The sequence below is a fragment of the Pelophylax lessonae genome (assembly GCF_965119305.1).
Source record: "Pelophylax lessonae genome assembly, chromosome: 9".
NCBI classification, from domain to species: domain Eukaryota; kingdom Metazoa; phylum Chordata; class Amphibia; order Anura; family Ranidae; genus Pelophylax; species Pelophylax lessonae.
Genome location: NC_138776.1, coordinates 210,149,420 through 210,171,225, shown reverse-complemented (window position 1 = coordinate 210,171,225; position 21,806 = coordinate 210,149,420). Strand labels below are relative to the sequence as shown.

General features: G+C 39.3%; 1 protein-coding gene across 2 annotated transcripts in view; it reads right to left on the bottom strand.

Moving 5' to 3' along the window:
• The window catches only part of NRG3 (neuregulin 3), a 1,290,624-nt gene that overhangs the window by 66,433 nt on the left and 1,202,385 nt on the right, over positions 1-21,806 (bottom strand). For both annotated transcript variants that reach the window (XM_082267408.1, XM_082267407.1), the window contains exon 7: positions 17,017-17,144. In XM_082267408.1, the coding sequence (XP_082123534.1) occupies positions 17,017-17,144 (128 nt within the window). The remainder of the gene's footprint in view (positions 1-17,016; positions 17,145-21,806) is intronic.

Genomic DNA, 21,806 nt, shown 5'->3' with positions numbered 1-21,806 from the left:
CTGCGGCCCAGTCTCCAAAGGGAGGGGATCATGCTCTGCTTCAGTATGTCATGATGAAGTGAGCTGCCACCTAGATAAAGGTAAGCCTGTGGATGTGGTGTATCTGGACTTTGCAAAGGCCTTCGACACCGTTCCCCACAAACGCTTACTGTACAAACTAAGGAAGATAGGTATGGACCATAAGGTGAGTACCTGGATAGAGAACTGGCTCCAGGGGAGAGTACAGAGGGTGGTGATTAATGGGGAGTACTCGGATTGGGCGGGTGTGGAAAGTGGGGTCCCCCAGGGTTCTGTCCTGGGACCAATCCTGTTTAATTTATTCATAAATGATCTAGAGGAGGGGATATCTAGTACAATCTCAGTATTTGCGGATGATACTAAATTAGGCATGCCAATATCTTCTATGCAGGATGTGGAAACCTTGCAAGCGGACCTGAACAAAATAACGGAGTGGGCAACTACATGGCAGATGAGATTTAATGTTGAAAAATGTAAAGTAATGCACTTGGGGGCCATAAACCAGAAAGCAAGCTACTCGCTAGGGGGGGGGAACCTCTGGGTGAGTCTAGGATGGAAAAGGACTTAGGGGTACTGGTAGACAACAGGCTTGGCAGTGGCATGCAATGCCAGGCCGCAGCAAGCAAAGCCAACAGAATACTGGGATGTATAAAAAAGGGGATTCACTCCAGAAATAAAGAGATTATTCTCCCGCTCTACAAGACTCTGGTCCGGCCACATCTGGAGTATGCTGTCCAGTTCTGGGCACCGGTCCTCAGGAAGGATGTGCTGGAACTGGAGAAAGTCCAGAGAAGGGCAACAAAAATAATTAGGGGGATGGAGGACATCAGCTATGAAGAAAGACTACAAGCACTGAACCTATTCTCTCTGGAGAAGAGACGATTGAGGGGGGATATGATATCAATGTACAAATACTGTACTGGCGACCCGAGCATAAGGAACAAACTATTCAGAGAAAGGAGATACAATAAGACTCGTGGCCACTCACTAAAACTAGAGGAAAGGCGGTTTAACCTTAAAGTGCGTAAGGGGTTCTTCACTGTAAGAGCGGTAAGGATGTGGAATTCTCTTCCACAAGCAGTCGTATCAGCAGGGAGCATTGATAGTTTCAAAAAACTGTTAGATGGACACCTTAAAGACCACAACATACAGGGGTATACAATGTACGGCTAAAAGCAAACACACACACACATCATAGGTTGAACTGGATGGACTGATGTCTTTTTTCAACCTCACTAACTATGTAACTATGTAACTATGTAACATGTTGGCATTCATGGTTCCCTCAATGACCTGAAGCTGCCCAGTGCCTGCAGCACTCATGCAGGCCCAGACCATGACACTCTCACCACCATGCTTGACTGTAGGCAAGACACACTTGTCTTTGTACTTCTCACCTGGTTGAAGCCATCTGAACCAAATAAGTTTATCTTGGTCTCATCAGACCACAGGACATGGTTCCAGTAATCCATGTCCTTAGTCTGCTTGTCTTCAGCAAACTGTTTGTGGGCTTTCTTGTGCATCATCTTTAGAAGAGGCTTCCTTCCTTGACAACCGCCATGCAGACCAATTTGATGCAGTGTGTGGCATATGGTCTGAGCACTGACAGGCTGACCCCCCACCTCTTCAACCTCTGCAGCAATGCTGACAGCACTCATACGTCTATTTCCCAAAGACAACCTCTGGATATGACGCTGAGCACGTGCACTCAACTTTTTTGGTTGACCATGGCGAGGCCTGTTCTGAGTGGAACCTCTCATGTTAAACCACTGTATGGTCTTGGCCACCATGCTGCAGCTCAGTTTCAGGGTCTTGGCAATCTTATTATAGCCTAGGCCATCTTTCTGTAGAGCAACAACTCTTTTTTTCAGTTCCTCACAGACTTCTTTGCCATGAGGTGCCATGTTGAACTTCCAGTGACCAGTATGAGAGAGTGAGAGGGATAAAACCAAATTTAACACACCTGCTCCCTATTCACACCTGAGACCTTGTAACACTAACGAGTCACATGACATTGGGGAGGAAAAATTGCTAATTGGGCCCAATTTGGATGTTTTCATTTAGGGGTATACTCACCTTTGTTGCCAGAGGTTTAGACATTAATGGCTGTGTGTTGACTTATTTTGAGGGGACAGCAAATTTACACAATTTATACAAGCTGTACACTTACTACTTTACATTGTAGCAAAGTGTTATTTCTTCACTGTTGTCACATGAAAAGATATAATAAAATATTTGCAAAAATGTGAGGGGTGTACTCACTTTTGTGAGATACTGTATATAACTGCTTATTATGTTACTAGTGGCCCTTGGAGTTCACTATACAATCAGTTTACTGTTTTGTGCCAATTTTCCTTCGATACTCGGATAATCTAATTTTTTTTTTTTTTTTACAGTTACGCAAGCCTTTGATACAAGAAAGCGTATTTAAAATAACATTGATAACAAGTCTGCTGCCTATGGTATTCAGGTATGTTGAGGAAGAAGCTGTGTGATGAGAAAGGAGGTTAGAAGATGAAAGGGTTAGACTTGACATCTGTCATTGAAAACATAATTTTTTTTTTTTTTTTCATTACAGTGCCTGCAATTTGTTTCACTGTGAAATCTGTTGCATGACATCAAAGGACACCCATCATGCTGTAAAAAACATATCACATATTAATATACCTTTTGTTCCAAAGGGAATCATCTCAGTATGTCGTTACACAAGAACAAAGGATATGCGCACACAGATAACAGCAAAATATGTAAAGTGTTCCTTTTATGTGATATTAAACCAAAACATGTTAGCTAAAGTAGCAGTTATTCCGATGTCTTCAAGAGAAAATTGTAGATTAACATGTACAACACAAGGGAAGTGTTATGTTCTAGAGATGGTACCTTGAGACCTTGGGCCCCAGTGCAAGAAATGAGCCATGCTTCTCGCTCTCTCTAGCAACTTACCTCACCGTTTTATCATCCACGCATAACCTCCATATTCCCCCAACATCTAAAGTCTTATCACCTTTACCCTCTCTTGCAATAATCCCATTTTATAATCTCTTCTACTCTACTCTTCAGGCCTGTATAGACCCTGTAATTACTACCCCAACCATACGTCTCAGTACTGTACAGTTTAATGGGAAGATGTGCTGAGATGTCACCCACATGTACAGTTATTTAGTAGTGTTCAAATATATCACTGTGCACATGCATACAGTACCTAAACAGTTTATATTATTTTTATCATTATTATTATTATTATTACCTGACCCTGCCAAAGATTCGATCTGGAGCTGAGGACTAACACCAATATTAATTTCCCAGAAGAAGAGCTATTCCAGCACAGGATTATCACTTTATTTAATACTGCAAAGGTTTCTTCTATACTGGAATCTGTTTGCTTCTTTTCAAACAACGGAAATCTCCAGTGTCGAAAAAAAGCCTCACTAGTGACAAATTATAACTTCTATAACAGGACCCTTTTAATGATGATTAGATATTAAATAATTTATGATGAGACCCTATGAGCCCCAGAACAAAAGCAGCATTTGAATCTTTCTACACCATGTAAATACTTCCTATTTAAATTCAGTAAAAAAAAAAAAAAAAAAAAATCTCTCTCTAAATTTATATATATATATATATATATATATATATATATATGTATATGCTTTTCAATATGAGTAAATGTGATTTTATATATAAGTAAGGATGCTTTCAAAAATATATATTGCATCTGTTTTTAGAGAGTTTGTGAGCGAACAGAAGAAAAATCCAAATCAAATCAATACTTGGTGTGACTACCATTTGGCTTCAAATTTTCATCAATTCTTACACTTGTATACTTTGTATACCAAGCAGAGATTTTGTAGAATTATGCCTCGTACACACACAACGATTATCGGCCGACCGATCGGTCGACTTTTGTCCAGAGTGGTGTTTTGTTGGTTGGAATGTGCCTAGACTGCACACGAATTTTCTCGGCCAACAAAAATCTACTTCTGAAGTGATGTCATGTGTTGGTTTACTTTCCGTGTGTTTTTTCTTCTCTGAGCATGCCCAGTCTTGCTCATCAGATTTTTGTCTGCTGAAATCTGTACTGACTGACGGAAAATCGGCCGTTGTGTTGACGGCCAACAAAAATTTTATAGCCTGCACACCAGATTTTATTCGGCCGAAAAGTCGGAGTCGGTTGTCGAAAGCATCATACTAACAAGCCGAATATCGGCCGATCGGACGTTGGCTGAAAATTCCCGGCCAATAATCGATGCGTGTGTACGAGGCATTAGAGTCAGGTGTGTAATTAATCAATTATACCAAGCAGGTGCTAATGATGATCAATTTCATATGTAGGTCGACTCGAAACACATTCTTCCAAGACCTCATTGCAGGTTAGAGAGTATTGTACACCTGAGCTAATGGCTTATTGAGGTATAAAGATCTGTGTGAAATCATTCATACTTTCCGGGGGAGCGGAACAATAATGAGTGTCTGCAAGCAACAGTGAAACATGGTGGAGGTTCCTTGCATGTTTGGGGCTGCATTTATGCAAAGAGAGTTGGAGATTTGGTCAGGATCAATGGTGTCCTCAATGCTAAGAAATAAAGACAGATACTGTGACAGGAGTCGCTTTGGTTGGGGGGGCCCGTGGAACACAGCTTATCTTAGAGAGGTTGTGAAATCCATCTCTCAGCCCCTCAGGCACCTCTTATGTGTAAATCACCCTGTGTCTATTAGGGACACAGGGTGACCAAGGAAATGATGGACAGGTACTTAATGGACACTGAGAATATGGTTTGCATTACTTCAATGGGATAGTGGTATTTGTCAACAATATGTCTCAAGGAGCATATGAAGACTCTAGATCTCGGATTCATGTTAAGGCCTAGCTGCCTATTGCCAATAAGAGACTGCTGGAGTGGTAATTTGGTCAGGAGTAGGGTGTTTCCCTGTGCTGTATATATTTATATTTTAAGTTGTTGGTTTCAGTTCTATACAAGCTAAGTTCTGTCTAGTTTTGTATGGGGGGTGGCTAGAATATCTGATATCTATGTTCAGACCAGAGGAAGCTGTATTCTGAGTGAAGCCCACAAACACAGTGTGGGTCGCGGTTCAGTTACAGATACTTATCTATAATGCCATACCATCAGGGAGGCATGTGATTGGCCTCAAATGTATTCAGCAACAGGACAATAACCCCAAACATACAGCCCACTTCATCAAGAATTATCTTCTGTGTAAATAAGAACAAGGAGCCCTGGAGGTGATGATATGCCCCTACAGTGCCCTGATCTCAATATCATTGCATCTGTCTGGGATTACATGAAAGGACAGAAGCATTTGAGGCAGCTCATAGCCACAGAAGATCTGTGGTTAGTTCTCCAAGATGTTTGGTGTGACGGTACTAACCGTCACTATGAGTGAAAGACTCATTAATGGTTTGGATTACTTCAAGTGGGACAGTAATATTTGTCAACCATATCTTCATATAGAAATATGAAGATTTAATACCACCTTACACAGTGTATTCCATGTGCTTATCTGTGAGAGAGACACACAAACTGTCACTGGCAGACTTCCCTATTGTTTGTATATTGGGAGGGAATGCGGATTGTGCCTGTCTCATTGCTAAATGTTAATGACCTCACATTATGTATGTGGATTGGCAGCTAAGGGGGAGGGGGGATTGTCCCGCAGTGTATATCTTTGTGTACACTGAATGGGAGTGTAAAACTCTGTTTTCATTGGATTGTGAATGTCAGGGCCTGTTTTTAACAAGGTCCACCTGGGTGGTAACCTTGTGGGGGAAAACTGTATAAAAGTGTCTTTCTTGTTCAATAAAGTTGAGTTATACTTCACCCTCAATCTAGAGTCCTGTCTCTCATTGGGGGAATATGCTACAAGGGATTTCTATGTCCTTCATACTCCCTTGGATAATCACTAAGCTCTTGTAAGAGCTTGTGTAAGAGCTTGTTCTTGTTCCTGCTTCACTCTCTGGGGAAAGAGAGGGTCACCCACGGGAACCTGGAGCCTTGTCGTAGGTCCAGGGTGGGTAGGAGACGGTGAGACCCCAACCAAGCTGCGGCGGTTCGTGGTGTCTGAGGTGCATATGGTGTCGGATGGAGTGCTTCAAGCCCTCGGGAAGCACTAGGAGCATCCGCCAACGGAGGTACCAGGTTGGGGTGCCGGTTGATCCGTTACATTTGGAACAACCTACCTGCCAAGTTTCTTCAAATACCGTGTGCAAGTGTACCTAAAATAATTGATGTTGTTTTTGAAGGCAAAGGGTGGTCATACCAAACATAGATTTGATTTGGATTTCTCTTCTTTTAATTCACTTTCCTTTTGTTTATTCATAAAGAAAACTATTAACACTTCTATTTCTAAAAGCATCCTTAATTTACAGCATCACACCTGTTACATAAGACATATATAAATAAGCCTTGAATATTTATTAAACCTTTATTCTAAAATGGTACATAATGACAGTTTTATTCATCCCTGCCCTTCATCAAGTTCACAAACACCCAGGATGATTCTGTAGCAAATAAATAAAAAACCTCCCAGTAATGCTATTACTAGGCTGCAGCTAGAGGGAGCTCTAATGATTTGTAGTATGACTTCAGGAGACTGAAAACCAACAAGTTCACATTAAACTTGAAAAGCAAGTGAGCAGTAGAGTTGTGTGTCTCCTCTTTGATACAGATACTGCAGGCTGCATCCTTGTCATACCTTGCACTCAGATCACTGATAATTCTGTAACATTGGGGGGCTCCGTCTGGGATTGGTGTGATTACAGTGCCACAGGTCACAAAGAATAGAAGCAACTATTACAGTAAAGTGACAGATTTCAGGAAGGCTGCACAGAACACAAAATGGCTGATCCACCATCAGTAAAAAAGCTGCAGTGGCACATTCAGAAGCACTTAAACGTATTGTCTGAGAGTCAGCTGCACTCAGTGGCTATCTTGATGCAAGAAAAAGTAGGTAAAGCAGTTCCTCATGCCACAGGTTCAAGTGAGATGGAGATATGCGAGTACATCATAGAACACCTGCAGGGAGAAGAAGTATGCAATGCAGAGGACAGAGGTATAGCATACCTTCTCCAGGTAAATGACCAGGTTTTGTCTTTGATAAGGGAAAGCAGCTATGGAAATCCTAATATTAGTGAGGTGAGAGATTGTGGACCATATCTCAGAGGGGACAGACCATCACAACCAACAGAAGGCGGGCACAGTAAGGGACATAGCCGCATACCTTGCTAAGAAAGGAGTATAACATTTATGGTGGGGAATATCTGTAAACAGATAGATGAAGGGATAAAGGGAAAATACCCAGAGTCAGAAATCATCAGAACTGTACTAAAAATCATAAAAACCTGGAATCTTTAAAAATATGCTAATTAATAAGGAGGGTCTTTCTAAAGCAGAGCTTAAAAGGTTTTTACACTCACACCTTCAGGATCGAAGCAAATTTCAGGAACTGAAGCAAATTTGTGAAAGTAAAAAAAAGAAAAAAGTTTGTTTACAGGTTCATAGGACTAAAGTTAAAAGTACTGTGGTCATCTTAACAAGTGGGTGCTGCTATTGCTAATTATAAGAACCTGATACAAGGAGTATTTCTTAACACCATATACCAGGGGTGAAGTGATACTAAAGTCTTTTTTTTTTCTTTAAAAAATACTAAACATGTTATACCTACCTGCTCTGTGCAGTGGTGCAGAGCGGATCCTCCTTTTCTCAAATTCCTACCTAAGCCAAACCACAGCTCTGTGCCCATTCAGACTTGGAGCCCTGGTTCAGATCTGCCCCCTCTCTCTCCTCATTGGCTAACTGACTTTGATTGACAGCAGCAGAAGCCAATGGCGCCGCTGCTGTGTCTCAACCAATCAGGAGAGAGAGTCCCGGGTGGCTGAGGCACTCCTGGACATCGTTCGATCGAGATGGGGCTCAGATAAGTATCAATGGGGCTGCTGCACACAGAAGCTTTTTTTTTTTATCCTAATGCATTGAATGCATTAAGATACAAAATACCTTATGCGATGGATTTTTGGAAAAAGGTTAGAGAGATCATACAAAAGTTTACAGAAATTGAGATCCCGGAAGATCCAGCTTTTTTTTTGCAACAACTAAATAACTTATCAATGAGGAAATATAGAGAATTGGTAATATGTCATTTAGCATATGCGGCCAGACTTAGTATACCTCTTAATTGGAAAAAGCAAACACCTCCAACAATAGCAGGTTGGATTCGGAAAATAGAGGAAATAAACAAAATGGAGGATCTATTAACCACTTAAGCCCCGGAAGATTTTATCCCCATTCCGACCAGGGGGTATTTTGCGATTCGGCACTGCGTGACTTTAACGGACAATTGCGCGGTCGTGCAACGCTGTACCTAAACGAATTTGGCGTCCTTTTTTTCCCACAAACAGAGCTTTCTTTTGGTGGTATTTGATCACCTGTGCAATTTTTTGATCACGCGCTATAAACAAAAAAAGAGCATCAATTTTGCAAAAATAGCAATATTTTTCACATTTTTTTATATGAAATTCCCCCAAAAAAAAATGTAAAAATCAAATTTTTTTAACATTTTCGGCCAATTTGTTTTATGCTACCTATGTTTGGTAAAAAAAATCGCAAAAAGCGTATTTTGATTGGTTTGCGCAAAAGTTATTGCGTTTACTAACAAAGGGAAAGATTTTTGTCATTTTTGTTGTTTTTTTTTTTTAACGCGTAATGGCGGCGATCTGCGGTTTTTTTTGCGGTACTGCGACATTGCGGCGGACAGATCGGACCCTTGACTGATATTTTTGACACTTTTGGGGTTACCAGTGACATTTCTACAGTAATCAGTGCTATATATATGCACTGTTACTGTAAAAATACACTGGTAGTGAAGGGGTTAACTTTATTTGGGAGGGAGGGGCTGTGTGTGTCCCTAGGGGCGTGCTTTCTACTGTGATTGGCTGTGGCTTGAGCTGTAAGGACACTGATCAATGGATCTACATAGTAGATCCATGTGATCAGTGTCTTTACAGCGAGGAGAATGACAGGTGGCTTGTTTACACAAGCTGCCTGACATTCTCCCTCTCCCCCGCCGATCGCCGAGTGGCCGGCGGACATCGGGTCCGCTGGTCACACGCGCGGGGGGGTCCGGGTCCGTGACCACGTGGGAGCAGGAGCGCGCCTCCGGGGCGCGCGCTCGCTCCCTAGACCCTCACAAGCAAGCGACGTAGCCCTACGTTAGTTTGCCTGTGAGGGGCTGACCGCCGACGTAGATAGTCGTGCGGCGGTCGGCAAGTGGTTAATGACAGCTCAACATAAGAGGGAAAAATATATAGAGACGTGGGGAGCATGGAACTTATTTATACTATCAAGAGAAGGTTTAGCATTAATAGACTGAAAAATAGTATGAAAGTACGGTATAAGTGTTGAGTATTTATCTTTTTTTTTTCCCTTTTTTTGGGTGGACGAAACAAGCGCCCGCCAGGAAATGGAAGGGATTAATATCCCTCCCCTTTCTTTACCCTTTCCCTCCTTCCCTCCTCTTTGGGGGGTTTTTTTTTGGGGCTTTTTTTTTATTGGGTTGTTTAGGTATACATAAAAGAAGAAAAACTGGATTTGGAAGAGACCGTACTATTTGTAGCTTTATTATGAAGTCAAATTGGTTGTATAGAAATAGAAGTAGGCTATTACGGATAAGCTTAGATAAGAGATTGTGATTGTTAGATACTTGTATTAAAAATGATGTAAGAATCCTACTTTTTCCTACATTGTTAAATTACATGATTATAATGTATGTTTTTGGTTGTATGGTCCTATCTCAAATCCTTAATAAAAATGTATAAGTGAAAAAAAAAACAAAATACCTTCTGCCTTTACAACCACTTTAAGTAAAACATATAGTGATATTCAAAGGGATATCAAACCATACATTTCAGAATTATCAGTCACTGATGATTCTATTCTAGGGAAAGTTACCAAAGCAGCCTGAATTGAAGCAGAGAGGCAAGTCAGACTAAGTGGCGCTGTTAGGTCTAAATAAGCAATGACACATGTCATACAGGAAAAGGAAACAGAAGAGGTTATAGACTAAAGCAATACCACCCATGCTTCATTTGTAGAGTTAACTGTGCAGGTTGCTGCTCTCGCAAAAAATATGCACTTTATAATGCAGGCAAGTGAAGTAATAAAGTGTGAAGTTGGTCCAACAAGGTTGTCAGATCATAAAAGCAGGAATATGCAGAGATGTAAACCATGTGTGAACTAATGAAGTCGCATGGCACAAGAGTGCACAAAAATAGAAATGCTGCTTAAAAATTAGAAGTAAAGGCCTATATACAGAAGCTATTGGCATGGGGATGGATACAAAAGTCCAAATCCCTTCTCCTCCCCTGTAGTTTGTGTAAGAAAAAAAGACGAGGAGTTTGAGACTATGTGTGTACTTCAGATATTTAAATATGAAGACTATGCCTGACAGATACCCCTTGCCACAAGTTCAAGACCTGCTAGACAATTTAGGTGGCTACTCATGATTCTCTATTCTAAACCAGGGAAGCGCTTACCACCAAAGTTTTATTCCTGAAGAGCCAAGGCAAATGACAGAATTTTGTACACTCTGGGTCTACATGAATGAGTGAGGATTCCTTTTGGCTTGATGAATGCCCCAGCAGCATTTCAAAGATGCATGGAAGAGACACTGGAAGAACTAAGAGATGAATGTTTTTCACTTTATCTTGATGATGTACTCTGTTATTCCTGCACCTTTTCACAACACCTCAAAGTACAGAGAAAGTTTTTTTTATAAGCTGCATGCACATGAAATCAAGCTGAGAGAAAACAAGTGTGACATTTTTTAAAAGAGAAGTAAGATTTCTTGGTACACTTGTTTCAGACAATGGTATTTAAATGGATACAGATGGATAATGGATAATTCCTAAGGATACAGAATTAGTGGATGCACTCAGAAAAAGAACACCAAAGAAAGTGGGTGAAGCTAGAAAATTACTTGGATTTCTAAGCTATTACTGCTGTTTCATAAAAAACTTTTCACGCATTGCAAAACCCCTTTATGACTTACTACAAATCAAAAGAGGATATAAGGAGACAATAAAGGGAACTACAGTAAATGGGAAGACATGTAAAAAAGGTACAGCTCAACAGCTGCCCTCTGGGACATCAGTTTAGTGGATGCCAGAACACAAGAAGGTTGTTGACAAGCTAATACTGATGTTGACCAAACCCCCCATCCTTGCCTATCCTGCCTTTACCTCACCACTTGATGCATCACAAGATGGGCTTGGCACAGTGCTTTAATAATGTCAAGAGGGCAAATTACAGGTTATAGGCTTTGGTTAATGAACACCGACACAAAGTGAGAAGAACTGCTATCTGCATTCAGGAAAATTGGTGTTCCTAGCTTTAAAGTGGTCCGTTTGGGATAAGTTTAGTGACCACCTGTGCTATGCCCCCTCATTTACGGTCTATACAGACAAAAACCCATTAACATATGTCCTCAGTTCAGAAAGAGTAAACAGTGTTGAACACCCCTAGGCAGGGGAATCAGCTGATTTCTGGTGAGAAAAAAAATGCAGATGCTGATACCTTGTCTAGAAATCTACTATGTAATCTTGAGGATGAAGAAGGGTTTACAAATCTGATCACAGCACAGACTATTTCTTCTGTATGGAAAGGTGGAAGGGCAGTGGTAGATGAGGAAGGTCTCTGGGCACTGTCACTAGCTCTACAACCAGAAGTTACAGATGCAAATAGTTTTCGGAATGTTAAAATTCAGGAAATTATCATAAAGGATAAACTTTATGCTGCCCACCTGCAGGACAAGGCCATACATCCTATCATTGACCTCAAAAATAAAAACCCGCCAAAATTCACAAGTGGTAACTAGATAGAAAAGGAAAATAACTAGATAGAAAAGGAAAATAACGCACACATCACTGGAATAAGCTGAACATTCAAAATTACATTTTGTTATGACACAACAAAATGGGTATTCCAGAACAGCTAATTCAGATAGAAAGCAGTGTTCAATCACATATATATCAGTGTCCATATAAATGAATTCATAAATATGTGAATCTGCAAATGATCTACACAAATAGTGTCTGTGTTCCTCCACCATATGAGACTTGCAGTAAAACAGTGTGCCACATCAACATCTATTGCACTCTAGCCTCTCACCTTGCCCATGTGACCCCTGGGTTACCAGCAGGTCAAAACACACTGTGTTTCCATTTAAGGGAATTGGGGATGTGGATCTGATGCATCAGCTTCTCTGTATAGATTGTATTTGTTTAAAAAAAAAAGTGATTGCACTTACATTGGTGGCACTATAGCAGTGCTGGCTATCATTGCACAAAAACACATGTATCGGTTTGGTGACATTTAGGGAGAGGATGCGGCCATGTCAACTTGCTATTCCAAGTCAATGATTTGACCAGACAATACAAAGAAATATGCCACTAGGCCATCAACAAGTGTGAAAAAAAAAACAATAGCCCAGAGATCTGATTCAAACACCTCAGATGAGGAATACTATGGGGGAGATTTACTAAAACTGGTGTTCTCAAAATCTGGTGCAGCTGTGCATGGTAGCCAATCAGCTTTAAATCTCAGCTTGTTCAGTTAGCCTTTGGCAATTAAACTTGGAAGCTGATTCGTTTCTATGCAGAACTGCACCTGATTTTGCACCATGCAGTTTTAGTAAATAAGCCCCTATGTGTATTGTCCCAAACACTTCCAAGACAGTAAGCAATTCACAGCTCCCCAATTATGACCCAAGACTAATGGGCCATACACACTATAAGATTTCCTGAAGACTTTTTCCTTTAGATTTACCAAAACCATATAATAAGAGGTCAAACCTAAACACTTTCAATTTGTATGCAATCTGGCAGGCCCTTGCACTACATAGAAAAGGTAAGTCTGAAGGAAATCTAACCACAAAAGTTGGATAGTGTGTATCCAGCTTAAGGCATTTTATCCTAGTGACCTAAAGCTTTCAACTGGGGAATTAACAAGTCAAGAAGTGCAAGGTGAAGCAGTTTTGGAGCCACCAACAGATGTTGTGGAGGAAAGTATTCCAGAATCACTTCAACAAGAGCCGGAATTACAATTACTGCACCAACACCTAATGAACCAGTGAAAGAAGGAAACCTGTCCTCTTAAAAAATTATTGAAGAATATGTAAACCAAAGGAGATAGTAACATTTGAGACACTTGACAACCCTTTGTTTCAAAAGTGGGATGTTTCCACAAATATGACTGAACAGCACTGCGATCCCCCAAATGTTCAATGGCAAACACATACAAACTTTTTAAATCCCTCATGTTCATATTTCTTGCCAGGAACATATGCCGATAGTTATCTGGATAATACAGGCTATGAATAATTCTCATTTATGCTTAAAATATAACTAAAGGCAAAACTTGTTTTGATAGTTTTGGATAGAATAGAGAGGGATTAGAACACCTGTCAGTAGATATTGCTGTCTGTGCTTCTGTTAAGGAGATTTACACTCTCTATTTGTCCTGTTTATCATCAATATTGAAAGTGGAAGTAAAAGAAAATCCCAAATTGTGGGTTGTCCCCAGAAAGGTAATAGTGGGGATATCTTCCAGTAGGGACACCCCAATAGGGAGTTGTAGGGATTTCCTCTCACTTCCTGCTTGGATATGGGATAAGGGAAATCTCCGCAATGGGACACCAATGGCAAAATTAATCTGACAAGGATTATAAGCCTTCCTTACTCTATCCAAAATGAAAAAAAAAAGTTTTGCCTATAGTCCTACTTTAACCGCTTGCCGACTGCTCACATTATATTTACTCCGGCAGTCAGCCCCTCACAGGCAGAGCGACGTAGGTCTACGTCGCTAGCCTGTGAGGCTCTGGGGAGCGAGCGCGCGCCCGCGTGGTCACGGACCCCCCGCACGTGTGACCGGCGAACCCGATGTCCGCTGGTCACTCGGCAATCGTTGGGGGGAGAGGAAGAAAGTCAGGTGGCTTGTGTAAACAAGCCACCTGTCATTCTCCCCGGTGTAGAAACACTGATCATACGGTTCTACAATGTAGGACCGTTGATCAGTGTTCCTACAGCTCAAGCCACAGCCAATCACAGTAAGAATCACGCCCCTAGGGACACACACAGCCCCTCCCTCTCAAATAAAGTTAACCCCTTCACTACCAGTGTATTTTTACAGTAACAGTGCATATGTATAGCACTGATTACTGTAAAAATGTCACTGGTAACCCCAAAAGTGTCAAAAATGTCAGTCAAGGGTCCGATCTGTCCGCCGCAATGTCGCAGTACCGCAAAAAAAATCGCAGATCACCGCCATTACGCGTTAAAAAAAAAACAACAAAAATGACAAAAATCTTTCCCTTTGTTAGTAAACGCGATAACTTTTGCGCAAACCAATAAAAATATGCGATTTTTTTTACCAAACATATGTAGCATAAAACAAATTGACCGAAAATGTTAAAAAATTTAGATTTTTACATTTTTTGGGGGGGGAATTTCATATTAAAAAATGTGAAAAATATTGTTATTTTTGCAAAATTTACCCTCTTTTTTTGTTTATAGCGCATGATCAAAAAATCGCACAGGTGATCAAATACCACCAAAAGAAAGCTCTGTTTGTGGGAAAAAAATGACGTCAAATTCGTTTAGGTACAGCGTCGCACCACCGCGCAATTGTCCGTTAAAATCACGCAGTGCCGAATCGCAAAATACCCCCTGTTCGTTTAGCAGCCAAATTCTCCGGGGCTTAAGTGGTTAATGTCAGGAGACATTTATTTAAACAGTAGATGTATGTAGCAAGTAGATTAATAAACCTTGCAGTAATTATTTTACAAGGCTGCAGCTAGAGGTAGCTAATGATTTGTAATGTGACTTTAGAAGACTAAAAACCAACAAGTTTATATTAAAATACAAAACAAAAGTACCTAGGGGACTTTAACCTTCCTAGCGGTATTCCCGAGCGGGACTCGGGGTTAGATTTTAGAGTCAAAAGTGGTAACCCCAAGCCACACTTGGGGTAGCGCTAGGAAGATCGCTGGATCCTGGTAGAGGTTTTATTTACCTTTTCTCTGGGATCCAGCGAAGAATGCGGGAGGTATGCGGCGGCGCAGCTTCCTCCCGATCGTCTGCGAGCCCCGGCTTCCGTCTCCGGCGACGTGATGTCCGCCGGGGGGTGGAACCGGCGGCAAATTCAAATGTAAAACACACCAAACACAGTGATACCATTCAAAATAAAAAAAATTCCCATTACATTGCCCCCCAGTGCCCTTTCCTGCAGTTTTACTGTACTTTTTATGTAAATATATGTGTGTATATATATATATATATATACACATATACATATATATATACACACACATATATATATGTAATTCTTGTGAATGAGCAGCCCAAACCAACTGTATACATTATATATATATATATATATATATAGAATATATGTATACATAATATATGTATACATATAATATATAATAAATGTATACAGTTGGTTTGGGCTGTTCATTCACAAGAATTACATGCAAAATAATGGTACCGCTTTCAGCACCTAAAATCCAAAAGAATCATACCGCCAGGGAGGTTAAGAGACACATAGAGTTAATAGAAAAACAATTATTTTCGAGGAAAATATCTTACAAACTTACACATTTAGAATTTTAGAGCATTTCAAATGAATGTATATAAAATATATAGATAGTTACATGAATTACAATATGACTGGTAGTCCATGGGAAAGATGATTGTATATTCTATCTCAACGTATTTCACGAGACAGCGCTCGCTTTTTCAGGAAAAATTACACACTCATATCTGAAAGCAAAGACTTGGTTGTTCATTTTGAAATGTTCTAAGATTCTAAATGTGTACGTTTTTAAGATATTTTCTTGAATAAAATTGTATTTTTATTAACTTTATATGTCTCCTAAAGTCCATTGGGGCACTTTTGTTTTGAATTTCAGTACACCAATAGGGACTGAGACACATTTGTGCCTTACACACACTAGCCATCATAGGTGACTAACAATTTACATTGAAATTGGAAATCAAGGTATGAGGTGATGAGAACTTAGAGAGCAGGATGCTATAGAGCAGGGATCCTCAAACTACGGCCCTCCAGCTGTTGTGGAACTACACATCCCATGAGGCATTGGAAAACTCTGACATGGCTAGGCATGATGGGTATTGTAGTTGCTGAACAACTGGAGGGCCGAAGTTTGAAGACCCCTGCTATAGAGTAATGAGAATAACCCTGGAAAGTGTGAAACATTTTATTTAGAGTCAAAATGAGTAAAAGTTAAATTATTTCCTAATAAATGGGAATAGGAGGAAATGTTTTATCTATAGATACTGAAATAGTTGCATGGCTACAAAGAGTTACTAAATAAAGACACCAGTCCACCCAGTTCAACCTGAAAGTGTGTGTGTGTGTCACTACCATTCAGAGCTAGGAGTTCAAAGTTATTGTAGATAAAGGAAGTACATATATAGAGAAAATGCTGTGTTTCAAACCATTACATAAAATATACTTTTTTATAGGGTGGGTATTGTCTTTGTTTAATATTCTCTGTCAAAAACCAATACACCTGGGAAATTTGATTTTAAATCATTGTAACAAGGCTATATTGGTTACCATGTTTGTTCTCCATTTTTTCTATTGTTTGCTTTAAATGTTTTAAGGTTTAATATTCCTGTTTTGATGTGGGATTTACTTATAAAGGCGTAAAAATGATCATACATTTCCACCACTCCGTATATGCCACACATTTGGTGCAAATTGGATGAAAAGATTCAAATGACTTCACTAATTAATAAATTCACTAACTAAAGTTAGTAAGCTTTTTACAGTGAATGTTTTGAACATATGCATGTTGTCAAATGTTCCTGGGTTCTCACATTTCTTACATGTAGAGCCTTACATAAAAAAAAATTAAATCTGTAAATAAACAGAACTCATTTTGATTGCTACATGTTCTTACCGATGATGCTTCACTGACTGACTTCCTCTGTCCACCTGCACAGACTCTGAGAATGGTTGTGATTCAGAGAAGCTGGATTCCATGACATTCTCCCTTATTGGCTCAGGATTCTGCTCAGACTTTGTATACTATAACGAAAAAAGGTCGAAAGTCAGTGTACACATTTTTTAAGCTCACCCAATGAAAACTCTAGCTAATGAATTTGGGTGTTTTTTTATTGAAAATTATTCCTTTTGCAGCAAACAATGTTCATATATAAGTATTAGTTAGTGGCTTATTAAAGTAGCTGAAATGTAATCAATCTCAAATATTTCACATAAAAGGTGTGATAAACAATTCTCTGTGCATGTCAATTTTTCACAGTCCCACCAAACTTTATATTGATGGGTTATGGACATGAAGAGAGGAATGTGTGTCACACCTTGTATGCAATGCATTTAAGATTACGCCCTCCGTAGAAGTCCTTGATGACGAAACGCGGGAGCACGCAGTCACCTTGGTTATGCCCGACGTCATGCTACAGTCTCTGGCCAGCTTTGGTACCGAGCGGCGGGATATCCGTGAGTAGCTTAGGACAAGCGGGGCCTTTTTATGTACACGCTTGTTTATTTTTTATCATTGTGAGTAGCACTCTAAGGGAACGGGGTTTATGTTCATTGTGTGATGCATTAATAAATATACAAAGTTACGCTATGAGTCCCCGCTTTATGCTTTCACTTTCATGACTATGCCGGCGTGGGTTTTATTCATATTGGGACACAGAGATAATTGGAGTCGATGTGCAGCTGATCCATAACCAGTGTTGGGGTAGTTACTCAAAAAATTTAACTAGTTACTAGTTACTTCTGTAAATTGTAATGAGATTACTTTACTAGTTACTGCATTTGAAAAGTAACTTCACTACTTATTACTTTACTTTCCTCTTTCTTAATTGACGGTGTAGAAGAAGATACATGACACTCTTTCTGCATAGAGTTTATTGTATAAACACAGGCTTTGGGAAACATGAGAACAAAACCTGAAAAAAACAGAATAAAACATAAAGTGCAACAAAAAGTCATAAACTTCATCCCTCTCTATAACGATCAGACTTGTATAAAGTACTCAAAATTTCTACTTGAGTAAAAGTACAAGTGCTCGATCAAAAAGTGACTTGAGTAGAAGTGGAAGTGCTCGCAGAAAAAGTTACTTAAGTAGAAGTACTAAAGTATTCAACATTTTTTTTTACTTAAGTATTGCAAGTAGTTTTTTCAAAAAATTTGCTACTTAAGTACTAAAAGTAAAAAGTACCAGTAGTTTTGAAAAAAAAATTCTACTCAAGTACTGAAAGTAGAAGTACAAGTACTGTGTTATGTAGTTATTAAAGAAAGAAGTCAAAAGTTTGAACATCATATTGTTTTTTATTATTTCAAATGATTTATTCAAATGATTAACCTGTGTTTGTTAGAAGTTTCTTGATGCACTTTAAGCGCTGTAGCACCATTTATTTGTTTGTTTCATATTTTCTTTTTATTGGAAAGATTTGGTATAGCAGCTTTTATTATACACAGCCTTTATTTTCGTATGCGCTGATTTACAAATGACATTATACACATTTTTTTGAGCTTTATGCAACCTGCCATCTACTGTTCTGGCAGTGGTAATTTTTTTAAAAGTAACGAGTAACTATGCAGCACAAAAAAAAAAAAAACTTGAGTAGAAGTATCGAAATCATCGAAAAAATGTAGTGAAGTAAAAGTAGAAGTAGGAGAAAAAAATTATATTCTAGGAAAGTACAGATACCGCATTTCGGTACTTAAGTACAGTACTTAAGTAGTTCTACTTCGTTACTATACATCTCTGATAACGATTAAATAACGATTGTATCGCACGGCTTGGGTGACGCAGGAAAGCGCCTTCCTATAGCCTAGTTAAGTAGTGTAGTTACCTCCTATAGCCTAGTAAAGTAGTGTAGTTACCAATATTAGTATTGTAACTAGTTACTTTACTTAGTTACCAAAAAAAGTAATGTAGTTACAGTAATCAGTTACTTTGTAACTAGTTACCCCCAACACTGTCCATAACCTCTGGTGAAGTTTACCATTGAAGTGGTTCATTCAGGCGCTTAGTAACCTATCTCTGGTGAGTGTCCATTCTTATGGGGGTGGCACAGAGTGACGGTGGAGGTGCACTGGTTTTTGAAGGAACTACATAAATATATGTTTGAGGATCTTGCACTTCATTTGGACTTTCCAAATATGATAATCTATGCACTGTGAAGTCTCAACAAAGACCTGCATGCTTTGCACTGTAACTGTGTCCCTGCTATGATTTTACTTTTCAGTGCTGCTAGTGTTACTTTGCTCTATATTATTTGAACAACTTACACCTTTCTTTATATTTAAGATTATGTGCCTAGTTACAGAGTCAAACCTGCTTTTTAATAAAAATCTTCTTCTTGGCATTACCGGTATATAAAATGTACAATAATATTTTTATTATTATTATTAATAATAAGCATCTTCCTCACTAGTATTATTATTATTAATTATAATAATAATAACATTATAACGATACTGCACCTTTATAATTTATGTATAAAGCAACAGTTAGTATAAGGGTGATCTGCATGACCTATTAATTGCTAGAATAATGCACACCCCTTACACAGAGACTGAGCTGTCTCAGAGTAACAATCCAAAGCTAGTGGGACCTGCTTTAGATTATGTGATTATTGTAATAGCTAATCTCAATGATTACTAGTAAGAGAAGCCCCTACCCCATATCGCTTTCTCCTCTGTGAGGGGAAAACAGATGCATTGAGGCTGATTTACTCTAGGCAAATAGGTTGTTCATTCTGCGAGGGAAGTTCCATTTTACAAGGAAACTTATCCTAAGCTTAGCAGTTTTTTTTAAAAAATTCACATGAATAATACCCCGGAACAAAAGCAAGTAAAAATGAAATAACAAAACAGTATTTTTGTTTTTTGCTTGCACATAATTAGATGATGGAAGTCAACAAAGCTCCACCTCATTCACTGGGCTAAGGTGAACTTTTCTTGCAAAGTGAAAAGCTTATTTGTCTTTAATATATCAACCCCATTGCATCTTTGCAGAGGATTTCTAGTAGATGGGCCAGTAAGAAAAATCTAGGTAGTATAAGAAAAGCAAAATGAACTCTATTGTTTCTGAGCTTTGCTACTGGTGCAAACAATAAGTAATGCATTATACATGGTATCCTTGTGTGTGTCAGGAGTGGAAGAATTACTTTTTTTTTTTTTACTTTTTTTGTTTGTTTGTTTTTTTTTTTTTTTTTTTTTATTGATGATGACCCTTTTTTTTACTTTTTTGTATCAGTTTTCATATGATAGTGAAAATATTCTTTACCATTTACCACCAAATGAAGGGCAAATTTGTCCTGATATAAAACAAGATATAACTCACCTGGATACACTAAGTACAGTGCCTTGCGAAAGTATTCGGGCCCCTTGAACTTTGAGATCTTTTGCCACATTTCAGGCTTCAAACATAAAGATATAAAACTGGAATTTTTTGTGAAGAATCAACAACAAGTGGGACACAATCATGAAGTGGAACGAAATTTATTGGATATTTCAAACTTTGTTAACAAATAAAAAACTGAAAAATTGGGCGTGCAAAATTATTCAGCCCCTTTACTTTCAGTGCTGCAAACTCTCTCCAGAAGTTCAGTGAGGATCTCTGAATGATCCAATGTTGACCTAAATGACTAATGATGATAAATAGAATCCACCTGTGTGTAATCAAGTCTCCGTATAAATGCACCTGCACTGTGATAGTCTCAGAGGTCCGTTTAAAGCGCAGAGAGTATCATGAAGAACAAGGAACACACCAGGCAGGTCCGAGATACTGTTGTGGAGAAGTTTAAAGCCGGATTTGGATACAAAAAGATTTCCCAAGCTTTAAACATCCCAAGGAGCTCTGTGCAAGTGATAATATTGAAATGGAAGGAGTATCAGACCACTGCAAATCTACGAAGACCTGGCCGTCCCTCTAAACTTTCAGCTCATACAAGGAGAAGACTGCACAAATCTGGCCTTTATGGAAGAGTGGCAAAAAGAAAGCCGTTTCTTAAAGATATCCATAAAAAGTGTTGTTTAAAGTTTGCCACAAGCCACCTGGGAGACACACCAAACATGTGGAAGAAGGTGCTCTGGTCAGATGAAACTAAAATCAAACTTTTTGGCAACAATGCAAAACGTTATGTTTGACGTAAAAGCAACACAGCTCATCACCCTGAACACACCATCCCCACTGTCAAACATGGTGGTGGCAGCATCATGGTTTGGGCCTGCTTTTCTTCAGCAGGGACAGGGAAGATGGTTAAAATTGATGGAAAGATGGATGGCGCCAAATACAGGACCATTCTGGAAGAAAACCTGATGGGGTCTGCAAAAGACCTGGGACTGGGACGGAGATTTGTCTTCCAACAAGACAATGATCCAAAACATAAAGCAAAATCTACAATGGAATGGTTCACAAATAAACATATCCAGGTGTTAGAATGGCCAAGTCAAAGTCCAGACCTGAATCCAATTGAGAATCTGTGGAAAGAACTGAAAACTGCTGTTCACAAACGCTCTCCATCCAACCTCACTGAGCTTGAGCTGTTTTGCAAGGAGGAATGGGCAAAAATTTCAGTCTCTCGATGTGCAAAACTGATAGAGACATACCCCAAGCGACTTACAGCTGTAATCGCAGCAAAAGGTGGCGCTACAAAGTATTAACTTAAGGGGGCTGAATAATTTTGCATGCCCAATTTTTCAGTTTTT